Genomic DNA, 25,311 nt, shown 5'->3' with positions numbered 1-25,311 from the left:
ACTATCGTTTGCCTCGCTGATTCAGTGCCACAAATAGGGTACTTTTTGTGCTCACTGAAGCAATATTTAAATTGGGTTTTTGAGCATTTCATATTTTTGAATTTAAACGGAAAAAGCATTAATGTCGCTGTTGCTGTCGGCTGATGATTACAGTAATTGATTTGCGATGACAGATCACAAGTTGTACCTAAATTTCACACTGTCAGGTGTATTATTATTAAAATCCTTAGCCCTAATAATAGAAAATAAATTTTCCATAGTCTTGAGTTAACCTTCTTGTAAAAAGAAATTGAAACCCATAATTGCTATTTAAATCATTCCAAAGCAACTTCAGAGAATTAATATTTGATGTCCATACATGGATGGATTAACTCTTCTTCTATTCAATACTCTAATATTACTTAGAAATTCTTTTAAATCATCTAATTTATCAATAGGATTATTTTTTATTGAAATTGACTTTCTGAATTTCTTGTCATTTTATTTTGAAGAAGTTAATACTTTTGTGAATGTCTGTGGACATCCTGTAAACATGTCCCATCCAACGTGTTCTTTGTGCTTTTACTTTTTTTATTATGTTTCGTTGGTTGTAAAGCTCCATTACTTCCTTATTTGTTCTTCTCGATACGTCGTCATTGTCCTTTGTCCCCCCCATATATATTGCATAATATCTTTCTTTCCCATCGTTGAAGAAAAGTCAGAAAAATATATAGAAATTGGAACCGATTGAATTACACGAATCAAACAAGAGTAACTTTTTTTGTAGAATTTAAAGCTTCTTTATTTATATTTTTCTATTATTTTACCCATAGTTGACCCGAAACAAGATTTTCTTTGATTTACTGAAAACATCTAAATGTTTTTACACATAAGAATGCTAAATTAGAATCTAAATTAGCAATTCCCATGCTGAAAAAACGTAAAATTGTGAATTTTTAAATAAAAATTGTGAAAACATAAAAAATAATTGTGGAAATTAAAATCTACTTTTAAATTTTAAACGCTCAGTATCGCGGAAACTACCAATATTTGTATAAGGCATGTTAGGCAGAATCATCATATTTTGAAGTCTAGAATCTACAAGTCAGAGTTTGGACATTCTTAATGAATCGCCGTGTATACAGTGTGTAAAAGCCAATTGGAATAAATTCATTATTTAGGTTACTGTACATATTTATAAAAAATCCCGAAACACGTCAAATTTAAATTATAACTTGACATTCTTTAACGTGAAAACGCAACCCCTATCTTCAACCCCCTTAGAGTGACAGGTACAACCCCCAATTTTTAAAATAGGAAGTATAGGCTTGTGGTATATCGTTTGAAAGGTCTTTTCATTCTCCATTCAAAAATGTTGTCGCTTTCAAGTTTATTAAGATTAATTAAGATAAAATAAATTAAAATCATGTGGTTACCGAAATTTGCTACAATACAATCAAAAACTAAAATGAAATGCAAAACGTAATAAAATGTAGAACACGAAAACGAACTATGAATGTTAATGAAGTAGATGTTCAAAATGTTCACCGCGAACGTCTTGGCAACATCCTAATCTCAAATAAAACTGTAGAAGGTTTAGTTTTGTACACATGGCTCTTTACATATCCCCATAAAAAGAAATCTAATAATGTAAGATCAGGTGATCGCGATGGCCATTCAATCGATCCTCGCCTCCCTATCCACCGATTGGGAAATATTGTATCGAGGTACTGCCGGACATTAAGTTGGTAATGTGGTGGTGCTCCATCCTGCTGAAACCATATCGTATTCGCTGGAACTTGAGGGTTTCCTGGATCAGGATATAAATTTACCAACGTTGGAATGACATCATTTTGAAGTGGTGCCAAATCATTGTTGCCATTCAAGTTGCCCTGTAATACTTTAGTATTTTTTATTAGTTAAAATTCAAAAAAGCCACAAATTCATGGAATGGACCGTAATATAAGTTAAGAAGAACCTAACGAACTTTATGTGAAAATAATGACTATATCAGAATTAAGTCCAATTTATTTTTACTAGTGTTTAATGATACAATCTTAATCTTAAATGAAAAATAAAACATATTGTAAAAACTTTAAATATTTATGATTTATTATTATTCTATTTTTAAATTAAGAGTTTAAACATTCATCTTCAGAACGGTTTGTATTTATTACTTCGTTATTGTTGAATTGGTTAGTTTGTGATCGAAGGAGATTAGTTATATCTTTTAAACCGTCCATTACAATTTGATGATTTTTCTCTTGATTAGATTTTATTTCCGTCAGCAACTGGATTTTTATTCTATCAGCAGATAAACAATTTTTTAATGACATAAAGCTACTCTGGTTGATATTCTCTTCATCTTTGCTTTCGTCCTTTTCTTCACCCTCCAAAACACTTTCGTCTATATCCATTTCCAGTTTTAAGTCTTGCACCTCGTTGTCTTTAAACCATTTGTTCATGTAGTCAAAATAAGGCCAAGTTATATTTTCCTTTGTCTCATTTTTGGCGAGTTGTTTATAGCGCTGCACCAAGTTTTGCCAGCACTTACTTAATTGGTCAATAGAGTATTTTCCTTGACATTGTAAAAGAGATTGAATAATTCTAAAAATAAACAAGTAATATTATTAATTTTTAATATTAATCTATAGTTTTAATATATGTGATAAAAATGTTTTATGAATTATATAATTAATGGCAATAAATAACAAGTTCAAACAAATTCGTCATATGATGTATCGAGCTATAGATTTCGGTCTACAAAACTTCATATCGGTAAATAATGAATTCTACACAGATAATATCCACTTTTTTGATGCCAAAAACATTGATTTCGAAATTTAAGAGCACACATCTTGGGACAATTTTTTTTTATCCTTTAGTACTCAAAACTGAAGAAAAAAATAGTGCCGCCACCCAGAACGGGGGTAATCGTGTCTTCTTTGTGAGATTTCAAAAATTGAACGAGAGAAATAACAGGCCAGGGAAATAAGCAACAAAAGTACCCTGTTTTTGACACTCGTCCGGCCAGGCAAACGACAGTTGCTTTGAGTAGTATGGACCTCTGTAACAAAAACCTATATGTAACCTGCAGTCAATTTTTTGGACTTAATTAGATATTAACAAATTAAGGTCAAAGAACGGAAAATTTTTGCTTTTTTCGTCCATCAGCAAAAAGTGAAGCATTTTAAACAAATTTTAGGAAAGAAGAAAGTTATAAGTCATATAAAAACCTTTAAAATGGTGTTTTATAAATGTTTCTATCCTTAATTGTGTGAAGTTGCAAAATAAGTAAAAAATTTCGGTTTTTTATAAATGTTAATAACTTTTTTGAAAATAAACTTATAACATTTATATTTCATGGAACGCTGTGCCGTGTAGTGCTTAAAATATGGTCAAAATTTTAAATTGATCGGTTAAATAGTTTAAAAGTTATTTTATTTGTTTATCCAAATTAATTTTTTTTGCAACAATATAAGTCAAAAAATTATATAGTTTTAGCAATTGTAAGGGTAGTTTCTTAAAGCAGAAAACTTGTTCTATTATTAACATTAAAAAAAATTAAGAAAATTAATTTTAAATATTGTAAAATAATTTTGCAAAAACATCTCGTTTTTTTGCTTATAAACAATTAGAATAACTTTTTAACCATAACCTGCAAAAATATTATTTTTTATATTTAAAATGTCTGAATTTTTTCACAAATTTGAGAGAAAAAGATTGGTGCTAAAATAATTTGGGACAAAGTTAGCCTCTTTTTTTATTTAATTCATAGCAGCAAGAGGTTTGGTTTAACGAAACGCGGGCAGTAAAAGATTTATCCAAATCATAGCTCAGAAAATCTACAGTAGCTGAAAACAAGTTCATGTTAGAGTTATGTCAATATTTGAGTAGTAGAAAAATTAAGAATTTTAGAAAACCTATAGGGGTTACAGCAGATTCTCAAAATATTGTCCGTTTACTTCAATACAACAAGCTATGCGATTTTTAAAACTTTGCAACACATTTTACATTATCCCTGACTGCTTAATTCTTTTTATCTATGTGGTAATCTTTTGATTCCTGAATATTACCAGGTTTTGTCTTATAAACGATGTTGATCTGTGATCTGTACTGTGATCCCACGGTAAATAGTCTAAAAGATTCATGAGCAGACCACTAATAACTTCATGTCGAGCAATTGCAGGGCCATTCGATAAAACCACGCCTTCCAATCCATCTTCTGGGAAACACATTAGGGCCCCATACACGAGCGGATAATTCGTACATATCGGATACGTGCAGATTTGATGCGACAAATTCGTACGTTAGTGGAGTAAAATCTTGCATTTTAGACGGATTTGATCTGGCTCGTGATATTTTAGTCGAGCTATAAGAGTGCGGACTGACATTTTAAAATTATTTTCTGAAAACAGCAAACGTAAAGCAATAGCTTGTACTGGAATTTTTGTTATAAATGAACATTTACGCAACACAAGAGGTATAAAATGTGGGTAAAAAAGTGGTTATTACGACGAAACGATTTTCGTCATGTCTCTTATAAGAGAGCTGCAAGAAAATGATACAAGTGATTTTCGAAACTATGAGAATTCAATAAAATTTATTTAAACATATATTATACCTTGTTAAGAAGCATTTAAGAAAACAAAATACAATAATGCTCTAAGAAATTCCTGTTGACGAACGACTTATTGCCACTCTTCGCTTTCTGGTCACCGGTAGATCGTATGAAGACTTGAAATTTTCAACTTGCATCTCAGCATGGAATTAGTAAATTCTAATTAAGAATTTGTGTATGTTGATGTTGGAAAGCAAGGGGGTTTATCTGATGGTGGAGTTTTATTATCAACTAAGTTTTATGACATACTTGTGAAGGAAGAACTCTAATTCCCAAACAAAATCGAAAACGATAAAAAAATATTTTATAAAAATAATTTTTTTTCATAATTGCCCTACATTAACATATTTGCTCTACATAAACCATTTTCGCAAAAAGGCTTGACACATGAAAAAAGAATTTATAATTATCGCATTTCCAGGGCTCGAAATGTGGTTGAGATCGATTTTGGGTTATTGGCATATCGTTTTAGAATATTATACAAAAAATATGTATTGCTCCAAAAAAAATACAATACGTTATTTTGGAAACTTGCACTTTACATAATTATTTTAAAAAACACGTCGGCCCTATATGACTCCATTATCAGTAGACGATGAAGATATGGATAATCATAATCTTATTGAAGGAGATTGGAGAAGAGGTGCTCAAAACAGCATGGTTTTACTTGATCGAGATTTAACAAAAATTGTTTCATTGCAAGCAATAACCGCCAAAAATATTTCAATATTTTAATATTGTCGGTGCAGTGCAGTGGAGGGAAAATATGATTTTACGAGGCAGGGCTTGAATATTATTTGTACATTTTAGGTACTAAATAAATAAATATTATAATTTAACATGTTTGTATTTATTAAAAAATATAATAAGAACATTTAAAAAAACAACGGTAACTCATAATGTTTAAGTTAAAAATATAGAAAAAAAAAGGGAATAACATAATTAGGCAAATCTATTTTCCTTCAATTGAATTTAAGTCATGAACGATTGGGTAGATGCACCAGGTGATTGGAGTGGAATCTGAGCTTGTTAATAATTCGTTTGCTACAATTTTTATAACGTAGATTGTCTTGCAAATATCTCTTGTGTTTGAGGTAAAGGTTGGTAGTTATTTTGCAAGCTATTTGTTGAATGAGAATATGATAAGTGTATTATCTTTCACGCAATAATTTTCGTTAAGTTTGTTTAATAATTCTAATATACAAACCTTGTGCATTAGGCTTTCTACAAATGTTTGTTGACTTAGATTCATTTTTCTTAATTTGGCTGCTTGATATGCAGTGATTTAACACTGGTTCAGGGGGTAATTAAGTGTTGTGGCAATCTTTCTCTAAAAATTTTCACCCTTAAATGAGCTTTAATGAAAAAATTTTTTCCATTTTTATCAACTCATTAACAAGAAGGAATTGCAGCCGTATAGACTCAGCAACGCGAATCAGGATGCGTGCTAGACACGTACACTGAATAAGGTGTGGAGAAAACACTTTAAGATGTGATGCCGTTTTGATCATATATGGTGCAGCGGTAGAAAGCATTATTACTAAGTTATTGGTGAGCACAGCCTCGGGACGATAAAAATTTGTTAAAGCTTAATTTACGAATCTTGAAACTGTTTTGTTATGTGTTGCTTCCAGTTCTTTTGAATACTTCAAATAATCCTTCGACAAGATTTCTTCGTGAATTAAGCTTATGATTAAATTAGCGACGTACATTCCAAAAATATCTGTAGTCTCGTCCATAGCAAACCAGATGTAATTGTTCCTCACTATTGTTTTTACTTTTTATGGTTTCCTTATAAACGCAATTAACATAATTTTTCGCAGAGTACTTTCATCTGGCACCTGTCTCTGACAGTACTTTTCCAAAATTTATTTAAAACATTTATTTTGCAATTTATATAGTGCGATATCAGAATCCACCAATGCACTACATAGATCAAAATTAAATTTCTGCAGTTAGCTATATGCCGAAGTTGATTGTACGGATTCTACAAATGCTTCGTTACAGAGATACAGGATGTTAAAGTAAATGTCCACTTTTGTTTGTCTCTAAATAATATTTCAAATAATTCAATTGAATATTCCTACATTTTATTGCAACCAAGATAAGAGGCAAGATACGATAAAGGTTGTGATTTTTATCAAGTACATCTTTGTCGTAAATTTTTCAAAATATTCCCTAATTTAAAATAAAGTGCAGCAATTATAAAATAAAGGATCTACATAAAATAAAAAGGAGATGTTGGTGGCGCCTTGTACAACTAACCCAATTCTGAGGTCATATTCAAATGTTGTATGCCAAAATAAATTCAAATATTATTTTCAGCCACATATCGACATTATTTGAAATATTACTTGCAAAAGACAAGAATAAACATAAAACTTTAACACCCTGTATTTCTGTAAAAACACAAACACACACACATATATATATATATATATATATATATATATATATATATATATATATATATATATAGGATTTTTTTAAGCAGGAAACAACTAAACTTTTCGCATTATTAAGGAAACATTCTATGGATATGGATACTTAGTAAAAGAAAACCTACCGTCTTTACACACGCTCTACAAAATAATTTATCATGTTCGAATGGTAACTCTTTATATTCCTTTATCCCATCAGTTACGGTTGCTTTTGGCTTTGGCATTTTAATTGAATTCACAAATATTTAACACAATTACCACTACAATGCGTATATGAGAAGCAACAATAAACGACTAAAAAAATCTAAACATATACAGTCTCAACGGGTTTTGCGTGCAGACGAAAAGACACAGACGAGGAAGTCCCGGAAGTACCTAAATATAGGTGCATATACATGAGAAAAAATTTATCAAAAATATCGATATAATTAATATTTTTTGACAGGCTTTTATAGACTATGCTTTAGCGTAGAATCATATAAAAATTATGTTAAATGCAAAAATGATAAGAATATATCTTTACCTCGGAGGGATAAAACACTAGGTCCATTTTTTCCAATTTTGACATTTTTATACACAAATAATCAACTTTTATCACTTTACTTAAAGGAATAGCTAGCGCAGTAGGTTCAAAACCATTTGCTAGTTGAGATAGTGACCTTTAAAATAATATCAAGTCCATTTTCACTTATAGGGATAGTGTTGCGTATCTCTATGATCACAGGTAGATTGTTACTGATCTAATAATAGTACTTTTGCCATTTATGGTGTGTTAACAGTTGTTTGTTACTAATAATAAGAATAATGTACCAAAATTCTCGTGGAAGAAAGATTCTTGAACTACTGAAAAGTTCTGCGAATTCTTCTACTGCATTTACAGGTAAGCTACCTTTTTTGTTTATTATTTTTAAACAATTAAAAACAAAACCTCAAAAAGTTAATGTAGTGATTTGATCCCAAACTTAGACTGGCAATATTATTAAATATTCTACAAACAATATTATAAGTCTAGTTTTATTTTAGATTTAAATAATACACCAAGCAATGATATTTTAAATGAAGAGCATATTATTAGAGATGCCGTGAGTTTTGATGAAGAAGATGAGTCATATAGACAAAAGTTATGATGAACCACTCGTGGTGGAAATGAAATCGGATCTGCATTACTGAAACGGACAGATACCGTCATTCCTGGCACTGAGATAGAATAAATCATACTATGGTCGGTACGGCCAGAATAAAAATGTTAGAATTATTATGTGTTTCTTTCGGATACTCAATAAGTATTGTTACAATAGATAATGACGCATCATATAACTTAAAACTGTAAACATATTTATTACTAATACCTTTTCTATTCAAGTATTTTCTAGATCATACACCAGCCGGCAGAGACCCCAGGTAATAGCCGATGGGTCTCCTCCGATATAAAAAAACCTGTTTACATTTATGGAGTTCCTTCGATGGAAGGTCATCGATTCTTCGCCGTAATTCCAGAACTAACGGTTATTTATATATATGAGATATTTTAGTTAAAGGAACAGTTAGTTAGTTTTTGAACATCGCGTCGAGTTTTTAAAATGTAACACACATAGTTAAATTATATAATTATTAGTGTAAAATAAATTAACTTTGATCAGATAAAAGGCATATATCGAGCACAGTTTAATTTAATCTTGCCCACGTACTTTCGATCCCTAGATCATCTTCAGGGGCATCTGAAATAAGCCAAGAAACGTTTTTTTATAACTAAAGAAATTGATTAACTTCGATAAAAACTCGAAGTTTATGGTTGATAAAGAGTTTTTATGTGATTAACGTTTATAGACTTACTTCGTCAATTGCGGCCTATCCGACAAGAACAAAATGTCACAAACATATAAATGTACATCACACTACACTACAAAAGGACAAACAAACACTTTAAAATTATTTAAGAAAGGCTACATTATGTGCAGAAGCCGGAGACAGAATGGCTCCCGATCTAACGGAAATGTTGGGGTGACATGTGACAAATGATAGCTTGGATGAGCAGTCACAATCATAGATATGTGATCTGCACCTTTTAAAATTCTATGAAACTAAGTATTTCCCAAAAGTCCAACTGACACTACTATAGGAGGTCACTGATGAAATATAAAATTATATAGAATATTTTTTAAGTAGATTGAATAATCCAGATCTCACACTCAAACCTGTCTGTAATAATTAAGGTGTTAGTTTGAGAGCAACTGAAATCGACGTAAAGTAAGAATGCAAGAAAAGGACTAAACAATATATTAGACAGTGGGTAGTTGACTACAATAAAATGGTCTACCAAGCACTATCTGTAATGTAGAAAGGAAGAGATCTGACTATGTAATTAAAATACTAAAAATTGAAAATCAAAATTGAAAGCAAAGTATATAAATGGGGTGTAATCCAAGTAGTTCAGTTGAACCCACAGTCAATGGTATAACTATAAAATTAATATTGACCATTGAACAAAGTGCACACCAGTACGCAAAATCGAATGATATTAATGTTTGATATGGTTATACTTTACAAACATAAACAACTTTCCTAATTAAAAAAAACACGGCTATAAGGTTTCGAAATATATTAGAAAAACAATATACAAATCATAAAACAACTGTTTCTATTTTCCTTTTTTACCTAGCTAATACATTTTAAAGAGAGGTTTGTTATCGACTAATCACAAAAATCAGTAATATTAGACGTCCAAACCTTCAAAATATTCTTTGACCCAAATACTTACAATGAATCACATACTTGGATTTAATTAGTTGAGAACAAAACATATAGACAGCATTATAGACGATATTAGTAAGTAATTGGTCAAGTAAATAAACAATTACCTACTGTTAATTGACTCATTTAAATGAAATAGGTGGATCATTTAATGAATCATTATCACTCAGAAGTTTCTACTAAAGTATCACACCCACATGGAGGCGGACACTGTCCATGCGCTGATAGAGCGAAAGAGAAAAAAAACTTAAAATTAGTATTAAATAGAAATTAAAATTTCTATTTTAACGCCCTGTGACTGGCAGCAGTTAGTCGAACAAACCTCAATGAAATATACTGTAGGTACATAATATGGAACTAGAAGATTTTAAAAATTTTAGGTCTTTGTATGATGTTAAAACATCTCAAAATCCGCCTTTGATTAATAGAAAAGGAGATATTAACAAACGGCAAGTTTTTCTGTCAAACTGTGTTTAACAGCATGGGAACTCTGTTTTTGAAAAGTAATTTTCATGATGAAAATCAGGAGATTGATCTTGTTAGATTTCGAAGGCGACACCTTACCTTGCCAAAAGATTTGCAACTGGTATCACAAAGTTCAATGCCTATATTACAACAAAAGTATAATGATCTATTACTATTACTGCCATCTGTTCCTAAATTTTGCTATGATTTTTTTAAAAACTTAAAACCTACTAGTAATACTAATAGTGACTATCCAGAAGGAGACTTACTTGAGGATGACTGAGTGGTTTGTACGTATAATACCATTTTGGTTAAATACATAGATGTATTATTTATATTTGTATAGGTGAATTGTATGGTTAAATAAATTTTTTAAGTCATATAGTATTGTAATTGTTATTGAATACCCCAAACTAAGTCTTACACTGCAATAACTTTATTAGAGGGATACAAAACCATGACCATTAAAACGGTTAAAAACCACAGAAAAAAAGTTGTTTTTAATTATAGCAAATGGATTATCTAATTAACAATAGATAGAATGTTCTATTAAAAAATTTGTTTCAATATCTCAATAAATAGCTGCAGCAATAATACTTTTTGGTGTGAAAAAGTTTAAAACTGCTCTCTTGTAAAGTGATGAAAATGGACATAGTGTTGTATCCATTTGAGGTACAGATATATAAAAAAGCACCAAATAAGCACAAACATTCAAAAAAGGCACACAAATTTAAAAAAAGCAAAAAAGACTAAAAAAGTGATGTTAACTGACTTATTTTTGCATATTTTGTTATATCATATTCATATATTATATATAATAGTTGTTATATTATATATATATATATATATATATATATATATATATATATATCTTCCTGCGTTTATTATTTACCATTATTAAGCATTATTCTTACAAATCCGGACTCTAGCGATTGTAAAGATATACCACACTTTTTGCACAACTACCATTTTATTGTTTTAAAGTTTAGAAGAAATACTTACAACCATCCATCTCTAGCAGTATATTTTCTTCCGGTAAACAAATGCCTAAGAGTACACCTCAGTTCTATCAGTTTTTTCATAAAACTTTGTCTTTCATCTGAAACATAGCAAAGAATTAAACAAACTCTAGAGTTTTTTATGTATGGTTATTTGCTTACCATTGCTGATCGATTGATTCAAAGAAGAATCAACTACTTTGCCATCAGAGTCCGTTTCGACTTCTCTTCCGAAGGCTCTATCCATTTGTTCATAGTAAGGCCATGTGATAGTTTCAGGGTTTAACGTTGTATTTTTGATTTGCTGTAAGAAAAGAATGTTTTAGTATGAAATTAAAGTGTGAAGAATAAATAATACAATGCGATATTTTTCATTTTTCCTTAGGTGTTACATACACATCGAACTTTATAAATCATCTTAAATATTTAGGTAAACTTAGTTCTTTTGTTAGTTGATAATTTACCTCATTAATTCGTAAATTATTTTTTTATTCTCCTGAACAAATTTCCATTCATATTTTTATCTATTAACCTATCCATGTATAGTTCATCCGCTGGATTTTTGCACAAGTATGACAATATTAAAGAATTATGTTTTATATTACGCTTCTTTCCTACTTAACGAAACCACCAGAAACTAAATCCATGAAATTAAGCCGCCTGTCCATACACAACGGCATACATCGAACAAATAGGGCCATAGGACGATGGTCTGTGATTTATTCACTGGCAATTATAAGATTTGTATTGACAGCATTTATAGTGTTTTAATAAATTATTTTCGTAACATTTAAATATTTAATCCTTTTTCGTACTTTAAATATACATATTTTTTAACAAACAGTTGTTATAACGACTAACCGTTACCTTTGTGTTCGGTTTATTATGGTGAGAGTATATTTATTAGCTAATGGCGAATTAACTTGACATTAACTTTTACTGTACTATAACATGATCTAATTTAATGGTATATTCTTCAAACTCATTTGCTTCAAAAGATATTAGTTTCTGTTATGTCGTAAAATCTCATTGTTGAACTGACTTAAACACATGTCTGTTTTTAATTTCAAAGATTCGACTTTCTTTGTTATTTTGGAAATAGGCCGCAAACACAGAAACTGCTGTAAAGTATCATATTTATGTGAACATTTGGTTAACATTATTGCCATTCAAAATCGGAATACAATAGAGTGAGTTATTGGTGTGCACTTGACTCTCTTACCCTAAGGACCACCTTTAAATATGGCCAGAGAGTTTCGGACTATTTTATACGAAGAAATACACTTTCTAGCGAGACAGCGTAGTGAAAACATCCAGTTTATCGGTTCGTCTTTTGAGCCTCGGCGCCGGGCGTCCGTTTACTGCCGTTCTACTGCCTGCTACAATAATTAATATACCAATATTCCAGAGGTAAGTCTTCTATTCTTTGTACAGATAACAGTAATGAGTTAAAGCCAGCTAATTTTCGTAATTTATTCACAATTCATCATCATAAGTGGCTCGACAATCCGTTGTGGATCTTGGCCTGCTCACAAAGAAGTCGCCACTCCTGTCGATTCCTGGCAACTTCCCTCCATCTTCTAACCCCTAGAATCTGTAGGTCTTCTTCCACATCATCAATCCAATTTATTCACAATTAGTATTTGCTATTTTCGCTTATTTATTTACAGGCAAAATATTGCATTTTTTCTTCGATTATTATTCTAATTTCATTTAACCAGCGACCTCTAAGTTTTATACAAAACAGTATACTCACTTTGCAAAATGCAATAAATATTGAAGTATAAAAATGTTCATTGTAACATTAGTCATTTTCTAATTCTTATAACTGACGTAAGTTTGGCTCAAGTGTTTTAGTTTAATTCCTATATATCTATATAAAAGGCTATGATGACAAGTAAAGTAAAGTTTGTCCAGTAAACTAACGACGCTATCTAGGAAAGAAATCTGAACTACCACCATTTGACATTTCAATTATATTTTGTTCTTGAAACGATACGTTTAATTAATAATACTCTATTAATTACATATTAATATAATTAATAATTATTTTAATAATATTTTTAAGGTATAATTTAATACAAAATAATTAAAAGCTTTATGTTAGTTTAGATTTAAAATCCTAACGCCATCTGAACTAATAAATCTGAACTACTGACATTTCAACCTATAAGTCAATCATGTTTTGTTTTTGAAACGATACGTTTTATTAATAATACAAAAATATTAATTACATAATAATATAATTAATAAATAATATTATTAATATTTTAAGGTACGATTTAATACAAAATAATTTAAAGTTTTATGTTAGTTTAGATTTAAAATTCTAGCGTCACCTAGGAAAGCAATCTGAACAGATATACTGAAATATAAAATATTTATTTGCCAAATAAAGTACTAAATAAAAAGTTATCTGGAAAATAAATTGTGTTTATTGTAGTTCGTTATTATGTTGTAGGTTATCGCGAAATCAAAAATATAACCTAAATATTGTTGTCTAGTGTAGGTTAGAGACAACGATATTAAAAGATTTAGTGAAATCGGAGAGTATGATCAGTATGATGTTTAATGTCACCCTAAACTTAGGGTGAGAATATAATATTTGATGCAGAATTGAACATTTTAATTTTTGTTATGATAAAGACTTTTTTAAAAGGTTAAGATTAACTAAACCGACAGTGATCTCTATTCTGAGAAAATATTGTAAATAGTTGTTAATAAATTATTAAAAAGTAGGTGTATACATAATTTCATTTACTTAGTTTAGTGATTCAATATTTTCATAATCTTTAATATTAAAAAATGGATTAATTAACCTTTTTCAAGAGATATTGGTGCTATTGATTCAATAATAGTAGTATCGGATTCCAAAATGAAAAATATGCACATAGTACCTAGGTTGTCAGATTCTTTTATTGTTTATAAAATACATTCAATTATATACAAAAAAGGTTCAAAGTAAGAATTCAAAATATCCAGTGTAGTAGGAAATTTTCAAAACTTTCAATAAATCTTCTATATAATATATGGAATATTGAGTTTAAATTCTGACAATTTCGTGGTACTTCTTGGATATATTTTTCTAGGTACCTACCAGGTAGGAATACATAATTCTGTATTCTTGATAAGGAAATTTGCTATACTATAAAGGTAATGAAGAAAACACCAACAATGGAGTAGGATTTATAATAAATAAAAAAGTATTTAAACACATACAATCTACCAAGGGCATATCAGATAGAGTAACATACACGACGCTTAAATTAAAAAGAACGTCCTTAAAAATCATACAGGTGTACGCTCCAACAAGTACCTACAGCGATAAAGATATTGAACATTTCTACAGAGACAACAGCTATGGAAGAACAGAAATCAAAATTAACGCTTATAATCGGGGACTTCAATGACAAAATAGGAGAACAACTATATAAAGAAGAAGACAAAGTAGGACACCATGGACACAGCAAAAGAAATGATAGAGGACACACATTGATGAATTACTTGGAGGAGAAGCAACTATATGCAATGAATACATTCTTTAAAAAAAAACCCAAAGAAAATAAACACTGATTAGTCCCAATGGTGAAACTAAAAACGAAATTGATTATATTCTTTCAACGCAAAAATCCATGGTTAAAGACGTAACAGCCCTAAATCGCTTCTCAACTGGTAACGACCATAGACTAGTCCGAGCTAAGCTGATCATTGATAGTAGATTTGAAACAAGAAAGAAAATGGAAAATATTCAGAAATTAGACATGGAAAATCTAAAATAAGAAAAACATACGTACGAAGAGAGAATAAAGGAAATATTGCCGACCAATGAAGATATAGAACACAAACATATCGATGAAATAAACATGATATTTACTGAAACTCTAATGAAAGTGGGTTAAGAAATAGCACAGACAACAAAAAAAGAAGAAAGTTTCATATCCCAGGAAACAAAGATTCTTATGAACATAAGAAGAACATTACTAGAACAAGGGGACAAAAATAAAATGGAATACAAAGAAATAAACAAAACTATTAGTAAAAATATCAAGGAGTGTAAACGGAGAGTACAGGAAGAAAAGATAGAGAAAACAATTGAAAAAAAAATAGAAACATGAAGTGCTTAAAGCAGAACCTGGGAAACATACAAATTAATAGCATAAGGACAAAGAAGGAGTGGAGACCAACAATATAAAAAAAATTATACAGATAACGCACGAATATTATACAAATATCTATAAAACAGAACAAAAACCAACCCAAGAAATACGTAATCAGTTACAACTGAAAATAAAGAACGTTAACTCTGACCTACAACCAGAAATCAGTAAAAATGAAATAAAAAAGGCACTTAAAGAAATGAAGAATAACAAATCTCCTGGTAAAGATGAAATAACTGTGATAATGCTAAAAAATGGGGGAAAACTACAGTGGAAGTCCTTTATGTACTAATAAATAAAATATTGAACACAAAACAAATACCCACCACATGGAACGAGGCAATAACACTATTACTATTTAAGAAAGGCAATAGAAAAGATCTGAAAAACTTTTTTTGCCCATAACACTACTGAATGTAATGTACAAACTGTTAACTAAACTACTAACAAACTGATTAACAACTAAGTTAGATAATTACCAATCAAAAGAGCGAGTTGGTTTTTAGAAAAGACTTCAGTACAAGCGACCATCTGCTTACGATCAAAATATTAATTGAAAAGGCCAACGAATATCAAATCCCAATGTATATGGCATTTGTAGACTTTGAAAAAGCATTCGATAAAGTGGAACATTGGGCAGTAAAGAAGTCTTTAAAAAATGGGAGAATAGACTATAGATATACGGACTTAATTTCCAATATATGTGATTAAGCAACAACATCCATCAAAATAGTTGAACAAATGGAGCTCATTAAGATACGGCGAGGAGTCAGACAGGGTGAAACTATATCACCCAAACTATTCAATCAAGCTTTGGAAGACGTTATGAGGAAATTACAATAGGAAAAACGAGGTATTAACATAAATGGCCAATACTTAAATCACTTGAGATATGCAGACGACATTGTATTAATAACAGATAAAAGGGAAGAATTACAAAATCAACAAAAATAGGTCTACAAATGAATTATAATAAAACGAAAATTATGACCAACCAACCAGAAGAATTAATAATTACAATTGCACAAACAACTAGAGAACAAGTAAAAGAATATGTATATTTGGGACAGCTAGTTAAATTAAATAAAGAAAATCAGACCGGAGAAATAAAGAGAAGGATACGGTTGGCTTGGGTATCCTTCGGAAAACTTTCCTATATACTAAAAAATAGAAAATACCCCCAATATTTAAAAACAAGGGTCTTCAAACAATGTATACTTCCTGTTCTCACCTACGGTTCTCAAACTTTTACGTTTACAAAGGAAAACATGGAAAAAATAGCAAAGACCCAAAGAGCTATGGAAAGGCAAATGCTGAACATCAGGTTATCAGACAAGAAAAGAAATACTTGGATCCGCAACAAAACAAAAGTGACCGATGTATTAACGCAGATAGCAAAACTTAAGTAGAAGTTCGCTGGACATACCATAAGACAGAAAGACGACAGATGGAATAAGATGATTATACACTGGAGACCATATAGTTACAAACAAAAAAGGGGAAGGCCACAAATGAGATGGTCAGATGACTTGAAGAAACACGCAGGCCCGAAGTGGATACAAACTGCCTACAATAGAGAGACGTGGAAGAAGGAAGAGGAGGCCTATGTCCAAAATTAGAGATAGAGATTCTTGATAAGAAGTTTAAATGGAGATAATGGAAATGGGTTCTTACAAGGAGATTCTGATTATAAAGTAAAGCCATTTTTAAGAAGTCCACTAAACAATCCAATTTATATAATAAATTTCATATTAGAACGAGATATTTATGCAACACAACTTTTTATGTATGGAAGAGAAGGTTTAGGTACTATTTCATCCAGTGAAAGTGGCTGTAAGGTTGAAAAGATTCAACCGTTCTAATCTAAAGCAACATTTTACGAGTATAACCTAGCGAGAGATCAACATTAAGACAATTTTGAAAATGAATTGCTAAATGTAGATTATGGAAAAACCTAAGAAGAATCAGTGAACATGTATTATTTTTTTATTCGTTATTAAATGTTTCTTTATATAATTTAATTTGTTCCTGTCACCACAAATTGTATAATCAAAAGAGATATTAAAATTGTGATTTCTTTGACAATTAATTAAATATTGGTGTGTGTTCCGAAATAAATTTTACATTTATAAGATAAGTCCCCGCAACATAATTTGACGTGAAGCGACGGGTACATTTTATTTTATAAATTTCTATCTTTCAGATAATTATCTGTCAGATGGGACAATATTTATCTGGAGGTGAAAAGACCAGTCCTTTCATGCAAGGAGTTTATTATTTTAAAAATTTAATTTTTAATTATTTTGGAAATTTTGTTGATCCCAAAAATTGGCTACCAATTTGGTGATCGGTAAATAATATAATACAAAACTCGAGCTTTCCCAACAAATAAATTGCGAAACTAGAATTACGCTGGTTTTATGCGTAGGTCGATTTCATAAGACAACTTTACCCAAAAAGTTCAGCGACTCTCCAAAAGTGACTTATTTGTTATGAAAGTTGTACAACAGATTAAAATATTAATCTGTTGTCGTCCTAGCCTTCAATAGGAGGAAGACACAAAAAAATAAGTGGAGTTATTGTAGATGCAATTGATTGAATCCCCCGTCGCATGATGACGGGCAAAATCACCAGTAATAAATGATGACAATGTGCACAGACCAGGTCGTATCTGTTTTGAGGTGGATGTGAGAGGTGGCATTCGGATTTTTGCAGAAAAAGTTGTGTCGTAACTTCAGTAATAATAATTGACGTATCCGCCCTCTCAAATAGGTCGGGAACATTAATAAAAAAATTAAAATATGTAAAAATTACTAAAAGCATCGATTTTTTTTACTTTCCTTGTTTATAACTTTAAAACAATTCATTTTGGAGCAAAGTCGCAACAAAATAAAATAGCGAGAATTGAATTTTCTATACGATAGGGCTGGTTAAAAATGTTTTAATTTATTGCTCTTGCTGCAAAATTGCAATAAATACAAAAAGAGGGGAAAGCAAGCGTTTTCTTTTAAAAGAAAAATGTTGAATTAGGGATAGTGATTCCTGAGATACAACAGGTCAAAATTTACCGGCATTTGCTACGAAGGTATGAACAACAGGCTAATAATCTTTGAACCATTAGCTTTTTCTTCCGGAGTGCTTTCTCTATAGAAATTTTCATATATTTAAGATGTTTATAACATATATTATAATAATACAAACCATTGATATTGCGAGTGAATAATACCAAAAAAAATAGCTTAAAGAATCAAAATCGGTATACGAAAAAACGCATTAGGGATTCTTGGTAAATCGATGTTTTCCGTTTAACCCCATACGAGGCCGATTTTAGGGGAAAGCCCGGGAATGGGAGTGGCAAGCTTCTTTGCATCTTTTTTGGGATGCCGAAATTGATATTCTCAGCAAAATTCAGCTTATTGTATGATTTTTAGAGGTTTAGTGGCATTTTCGTCTGACGACTGGAGTAATATAGTAAAAACACGCTATCAACAGTATTCCACATCCCATTTTTTTATTCTGGTTTGTAATGCAATATATTAACGGAATATTTTTACACCTACATGGCTTGTGTAAGTTACTATGTAGAGGGTAGGTGTAAAAAATAAAAAAATCATGATTTTCATCAATCTTTTGATGTTATTTAAAATTGAAAACATAGTTTCGAAAACTGGTGAAAACGGTTATAATATTTTCGCTGATGATATGAAAGTGCTAAAGAATGTAAAATAAAAAACTAATAAAAAAACGATCAAATTATAAAAAAAAAACAGAATATACCCTATATCGTGTCATTAAATTCATCCATTTCTTTTTTATCTTGGTGAGTGTTACATATTGAGGAGCTCCAGTTTCTTTTAATTCTTCGAAGACCAACCTAAAAGCAGGTATATACTAACTAATATTACTTAACAGAACTATATTTACTTCCAGCCTTCCGAAGCAGAATTTCTGCGCCTAGTGAACATCTTCGAATGCTTCATTCTCAAATTTATTAAGACTTGTACCCAAATGGGATCGACTGAAAACAAATACTTAATTAATTTTTATAATAAGACTTAACACTTTTATATATCTATATCTATAAAATAAGTATACTAACCCAAATATTAACCACAATTAAGGACCTATGTTGGTTTACAAATCAAATATCAATAAGATATAAATTTTCATAAGGGCAGTTTGATAAGGATACGTACGACGATAAGACAACGTCCTACAAAATCCTATAGGTCGATCACTTTTACATCATTTCTGTTAAACACAGTCAAAAAAATATACATATTAAGGAGGCGTCATTGAGTGATCATCCTCTAGATCATCCTCTAATAGAAACAGCACTTGACGAACAAACAAGCAATATCAAGAGTTTTTCAACACACGCGGCAATAGCTTTCTTGTGTGAGGTGACTACAGTACGAAACACACTTACTGGGGATCTAGATTAATAAGTCCGAAAGGCAGACAACTATATATCGCAATGATAAGTAATAATTTTAGATATATATTAACAGGTGAACCTACATACTGGCCAACCGATCCCAACAGAACTCCAGACTTGGTCGATTTTTATTTCACGAAGGGAATTCCACCAAAACTGAAGTATAATCTTGTTTTGAATTTTCTGTCAACCACTCTCCTATCATGGTTACGATATCCATAGAAATTCTTGAAAGGGAGCATCCACCATTCCTAGGTAATAAATTCACGAATTGCGAAATATTTCGGGATATTATTGATAACAAATTGGATACAAAAATACCTCTGAAAAGTAACGCCAATATAGGTGAAGCTGTTGAACAATTTACTAAAATAATACAAGAGGCAGCTTGGTAGTCAACACTAACCAGACCGTTGGAAACAACAGCACTATCCTAATGAAATCAAAGACAAAATAACAGAAAAGCAAATATTAAGAAAAACGTAGCAGAGAACATGCGCGCCACAGTATAAAACTGAATTAAACCAAGCTACCTTCCAATTCAGAATTCTTCTAAATAATCATAAGGATAATAGATTCGGTATTACCTACCTGAAAAACTTATTAGCAACGGAAATCACCAGGTATTGACTTTGGAAAGCAACACTGAAATTAAATCGACCCTAATTAACCAACCCTCCTATTCAAATAGGTAATTGAAGATGTACTAGGAGAAACAGAGAAAAAGCCGAAGCGTTTGCCGATCGCTTGGTGAATGTGTTTCAGCCAAACTCTCCAGACAACAACAACCTTGACATCAAAAACGAGACAATCAGACTTGAACCCTAAAAAGTCTCCTGGACACGACCTAATTACCGCTAAAATCCTCCAAAAAAGGAGTTCTGTACTTGACACAGATATTCAATGCAATCCTAAGAACGGGTTACTACCCCATTCCATGGAAAGTGGCACAAATTATTGCAATTCCCAAGCCAGGTAAACCTACATAAGGCATTAAATCATATAGACGTACTAGCCTAATTATAGTTTGATAGACCTGGACTTTCGATCGCCTCCATGTCGAAGACGTCTTACACCTACTGTATAAAAGAAACATACCAATCAATATTATACAAACCATCGAAAACATCTACTTCCATAATTGAATACAGGCAAAGATAAATGAAAAACTAACACAGTGTATACCAGTGTAAAGCGGAGTCAGACAGGGTGACTCGTTAAGCCCATTTTTTTTAATATAATAATGGACGAAATAATACGAGCGTAAGTACGTAAGGGTAATGGTTACAGAATGGGGAACAAAGAAATCAAATATTATGTTATGCAGACGATGCCGCATTAATCGTCGAGACAGAAGACGAGCTCTAGAAATTAACACACATCTTCAATACAACAGCCAGGAAATACAATATGATAATATCAGCAGAAAAAACTAAATGTCTGGACAACATCTAAATACCCACTAAGATGTAAAATCGAAATTGATGGAAAAATAATAAAGCAGGAAGCAAGGTTTATATCTGGGAATAGATATAATAAGTTACGGAGATGTTGAAGAAGTACAACAAAGTTTAAAAGCAAGTAAAGTGGCGGGATCTCTTATTGACACAATCTGGAAGAAAAAACACCTAAGACAAGACACAAAAACAAGAATCTATAAAGCAGCAATTAGACCTATATTAACATACACGGCGGAGACAAGGCCTGACACATCTAAAACGAGACGACTACTAGAAACAACAGAGATGAAAATACTCCGACGAATATCAGGAAAAAGTCTGTTGAATAGGGAGAGAAGTGAAAACATAAGAAAAGTATGCAATATAGAAGACATAAATGGATGGATGACAAAACGTAAATAGAAGTGGAACATTAGTAGAATGGCAGAGGATAGGATAGTACGAATAGCACAAGATAAGTCACCAAATGGACGAAGAAGTATTGGCAGACCAAGAAAAAGATGTAGCGATAATTTAAACAATTTAGGAGGCTAATATTGAAGAAGAAACAGGCTTTAGAGCCTACATACAAGAAGAAAGAAGAAGAAGAAAAACACCTATTAGCCTCCTGTCAATGATGTCAAAGGTTTTTGTACTGTTGGATAGGTTACAACCAATTCTTGTGGAATACCAACTAATACGTAACCACCAGTTCTGATTCAGACAACATGCCACCACTGGTCAAATACATAGTCTGTTATTTTATTCATGAAGCTCTAGAAGAAAGGAAATACTGTTCAGCAGCCTTTTTGGATATTTTTTAGCCTTTAATAGAGTTTGGCGGTCCAACCGAAGGTTGAAACTCATCATGGCTCTGCGGACATTGTTTATTGCCGTTTTAAATAGTTCTGCACTACTGTATTCAAACCATTCCCTTAAGTTCTTAAGACACGATATTCTTCGTCTTCCCACATTTCGCTTTTCTCGAATTTTGCCTTGCATAATAATCAGTTCATTACGCATGATCATCAAGTCGAGGATGTTAAAGAAGAGATCACATATTGCTCCCAAAAATATTCTCTGAGGCTTGAAAATCATCCTAACCATTTTACAACGAACATGAGGCCACTACGAAATCGAAGACTAAAGCGACACTCCCAGTGATTTTTCAACAAGCTTTCTAAACTGAGTTATTTTTATATTTTTGTATAGATCCTAAATTTACAAATATTTTTTGTTAAAATACTTATATAAAATATAAATCGAAAATTATCATGGGATAATTTCTTGCATGTTACTTGTAAAATAATTACACAATTTACTTATTGTAATATTATTATAGATTGTATATAAATGGGAAGTTTAAAAGGGAAAAAATAATACGGGTATAAAACAAGAAAACGTCTTTTATAGCCTGATCATAGAAGACTTCAACGCCAAATTAGTAAAACAAGTGAACAGAAAAAGATCAAGAGACAAACATGAAATAGACATTAGAAATGAAAGAGGTGAGAATCTTCAAGACCTTGTGATAAAATACAAACTAAAATCGATAAACACCTTATTTTGCAAAAAAAGAAAAGAAAAATTGCGCTTGAGAAAGTTAAGATAGACATAGGTACCCAAAATGAGATGGATTTTGTTATTATCAACAAATCGAAACGTATACGAGATGTCAGTGTACTCAATGGAGTGCTTTCGATGCAGCCCATTCCAACTAAGATCAAAATAGTGAACTAGAAATACAAAGATTATTGAAAACAACTATAAACAGCATAAATGTTACGAGAATATTTAAACGCAAAGAAAAATATGAAAATATTCCGAGAAAAGCTATACTAAATGGGGGTATAGATAACTGTCAAAAGGTTAGAGATCTACATAATTAAATCATTAAAAGTATATATAAAAGCAATGACATGTTATCCAAAATAAGTTAAAACTATTTAAGAAAGGAAAAAGGGAAATAAAGGAACTATCTGATATTAGAAAGCAACAAACAAAGAGATCACTCAACAAAAGAAGAATAAAAAAAGAAAGGAGGAGAGCTAGGTAAGATTCATAACGGAAAATAACCAAATTATAGAAAGGTCATAGAATAGAATAAAGGGTCTAGAGTTTTGAGTCAAAAACCTACTATGGACAGGAAAAAGAACCGACAGAGCCTGGGTCGTAGACAAGGGGTAGAAATAGTGCACATCTTCGAGAAACACGCTCAATCATTAATCAACATTCATCTCGAAATCAACTCCAACCACTGCCTTATCGGGATAAGATTTGCCGCAACCAGATACTAAACATAAGATAGAAATGGTTCTAGTTCTGTTTTAAGAATTTACTACTACAAGTATCTATTTTTTTTAAATATCATTCTTTTCCTATAAAAAATTTATAATCAAGATATGTGAAATAGCTGATCCACTTTATGTTTTTGATTCATAAGTTATGACTATAACCGTTTTAAATTTTTATCTTCTTCTATGTCTAGTATTTCCATTTATCTCGAACCGCGATTATTGTGGCCCGAAACAGTATGACGAAATAATGATACCGATATTAAACAATACGGTTACACATATTGTAACCCATTTTAAATAATTTTCAATTTCTTACGACTAGATAATTTTAAAAAAGCTTCATTTAGAATCTCGGCTATCAGCCCGAAAGCTTCTAAAACAGTTGTAAAAATCCCGAAAATATGTATATCGATGTTCGGAATGAAAACAATACTGAATATTAGCATCACTTCCACATATTTAAAGTAATTAAATAGTAGTTACATACTTCAAATTTAATAATCTATAAATTTATTTTACAAGCAATATACAAATATATACTAACTTTCAGTTAAATTTTACTTAAACCGATGATATCAAAATTAGACTTACACTTTGTGCATTTCGAAGAGTATATTTCTTGTTCACTCGCAGATACCATTTCGTTTTCTTGACTTTCCATTTTAGACAGAAGTAAAAAGAAAGTACCAAGTAAATAAAGTTCAATTTTTTCGTTAAGATTGCTAAACTGTCAAATAATATCGTCGATAGGTGTAACTAAGGATGATTAAAGAGAGGGGTGCGTCCAAAATAAATGCTAACTAATTTGAATTAATTGTACCTATATTAACAGAAAAGTTATAATTAAATACCTAACTTGTCTGTATAGTATAATAACTTTTTTCGTGTTTTTCGAAAAGGTTCGAAAAGGTTAATAAGAGAATTAATAATAAGAGAAGGACGTGATTGGATACTATAGAGTATTTGGTTTAAATTTAAACCAATCATAAAGTATTATGATTTAAATGACGCAGGTTCTTGTGATAAAATTTGATTTTATGTAGTTTTAGTAGTTTTATAAAAGTTAAAAGTACAAAATTGAGGAATAAGAAGTATATTTTAATCTTTAAAGAACAGAAAACGCAAAAAAGTAGAAAAATAGCCGATCCTGGAGATGTTGTACTTGAATTGAGTTAACAAATGTGTTTCGTAAACACTAAAATTAATAAAATGTAATTTATTCCGACAATCCATAAAAAAAGAAAACAAAAGAGTTCAAGAAATATTGGGAAACCCTGATTACTCGCACCACTAGTAAAATCTATGGAGAAATAATAAAAAAATTTAATTAAGAAATAATGCAAATATTAGGGAAAATTTTGAACAGGTATATCAACTATTGATACCATTTAACCTGTGACATAAAGAAGGCGTATATATACTGTCCAGAAGTCGAAAGTTTGGGAACCGTTTCAGTACACAAATAGAAGTGTTATTATAATAATTGTATTGAATAATTACAGTTAAAATATCAAATTGCTGAAAACATCCGTAAATATTTACCTATTCCGAAAATGTATTGTTAGGAGTCTTTAAGTTTAAAATATCAGATACCTAACCTCTTCAGATCCAGGTTCTTAGAATATAAAATATATGACCATTTGTGATAAAGTAATATCCTTAAAGTAGATCTATAGTATTAATTAAGAAAATGCACTAATTGTATTAAATTAACCAAATATAGCC

At 30.8% G+C, this 25,311-nt stretch overlaps 1 protein-coding gene across 1 annotated transcript; it reads right to left on the bottom strand.

Moving 5' to 3' along the window:
- Positions 1–2,007: 2,007 nt before the first annotated feature.
- LOC140439930 (uncharacterized) lies at positions 2,008–24,303 on the bottom strand. Its single transcript, XM_072530120.1, has 6 exons — positions 24,178–24,303; positions 19,337–19,430; positions 19,190–19,286; positions 11,418–11,559; positions 11,260–11,356; positions 2,008–2,586 (listed from the first exon to the last, which is right to left on the bottom strand). Exons 1-6 carry the CDS (start codon positions 24,245–24,247, stop codon positions 2,112–2,114), a joined length of 975 nt encoding a protein of 324 aa, XP_072386221.1. The 5' UTR covers positions 24,248–24,303; the 3' UTR covers positions 2,008–2,111.
- Positions 24,304–25,311: the final 1,008 nt, after the last annotated feature.

This window comes from Diabrotica undecimpunctata, chromosome 1, assembly GCF_040954645.1.
Source record: "Diabrotica undecimpunctata isolate CICGRU chromosome 1, icDiaUnde3, whole genome shotgun sequence".
In the NCBI taxonomy this organism is placed as follows: domain Eukaryota; kingdom Metazoa; phylum Arthropoda; class Insecta; order Coleoptera; family Chrysomelidae; genus Diabrotica; species Diabrotica undecimpunctata.
This window is presented reverse-complemented; position numbering and strand designations above follow the sequence as displayed.

What these genes read in the sequence shown, in the direction of transcription:
- LOC140439930 (XM_072530120.1), bottom strand. Translation starts at nt 24,247, where the DNA reads ATGGAAAGTCAAGAAAACGAAATGGTATCTGCGAGTGAACAAGAAATA. An exon ending in TCTGCTTCGGAAGGCTGGAA is followed by an intron (nt 19,287 to 19,336) that starts GTAAATATAGTT and finishes ACCTGCTTTTAG; the next exon opens with GTTGGTCTTCGAAGAATTAA. An exon ending in GAATCAATCGATCAGCAATG is followed by an intron (nt 11,357 to 11,417) that starts GTAAGCAAATAA and finishes GCTATGTTTCAG; the next exon opens with ATGAAAGACAAAGTTTTATG.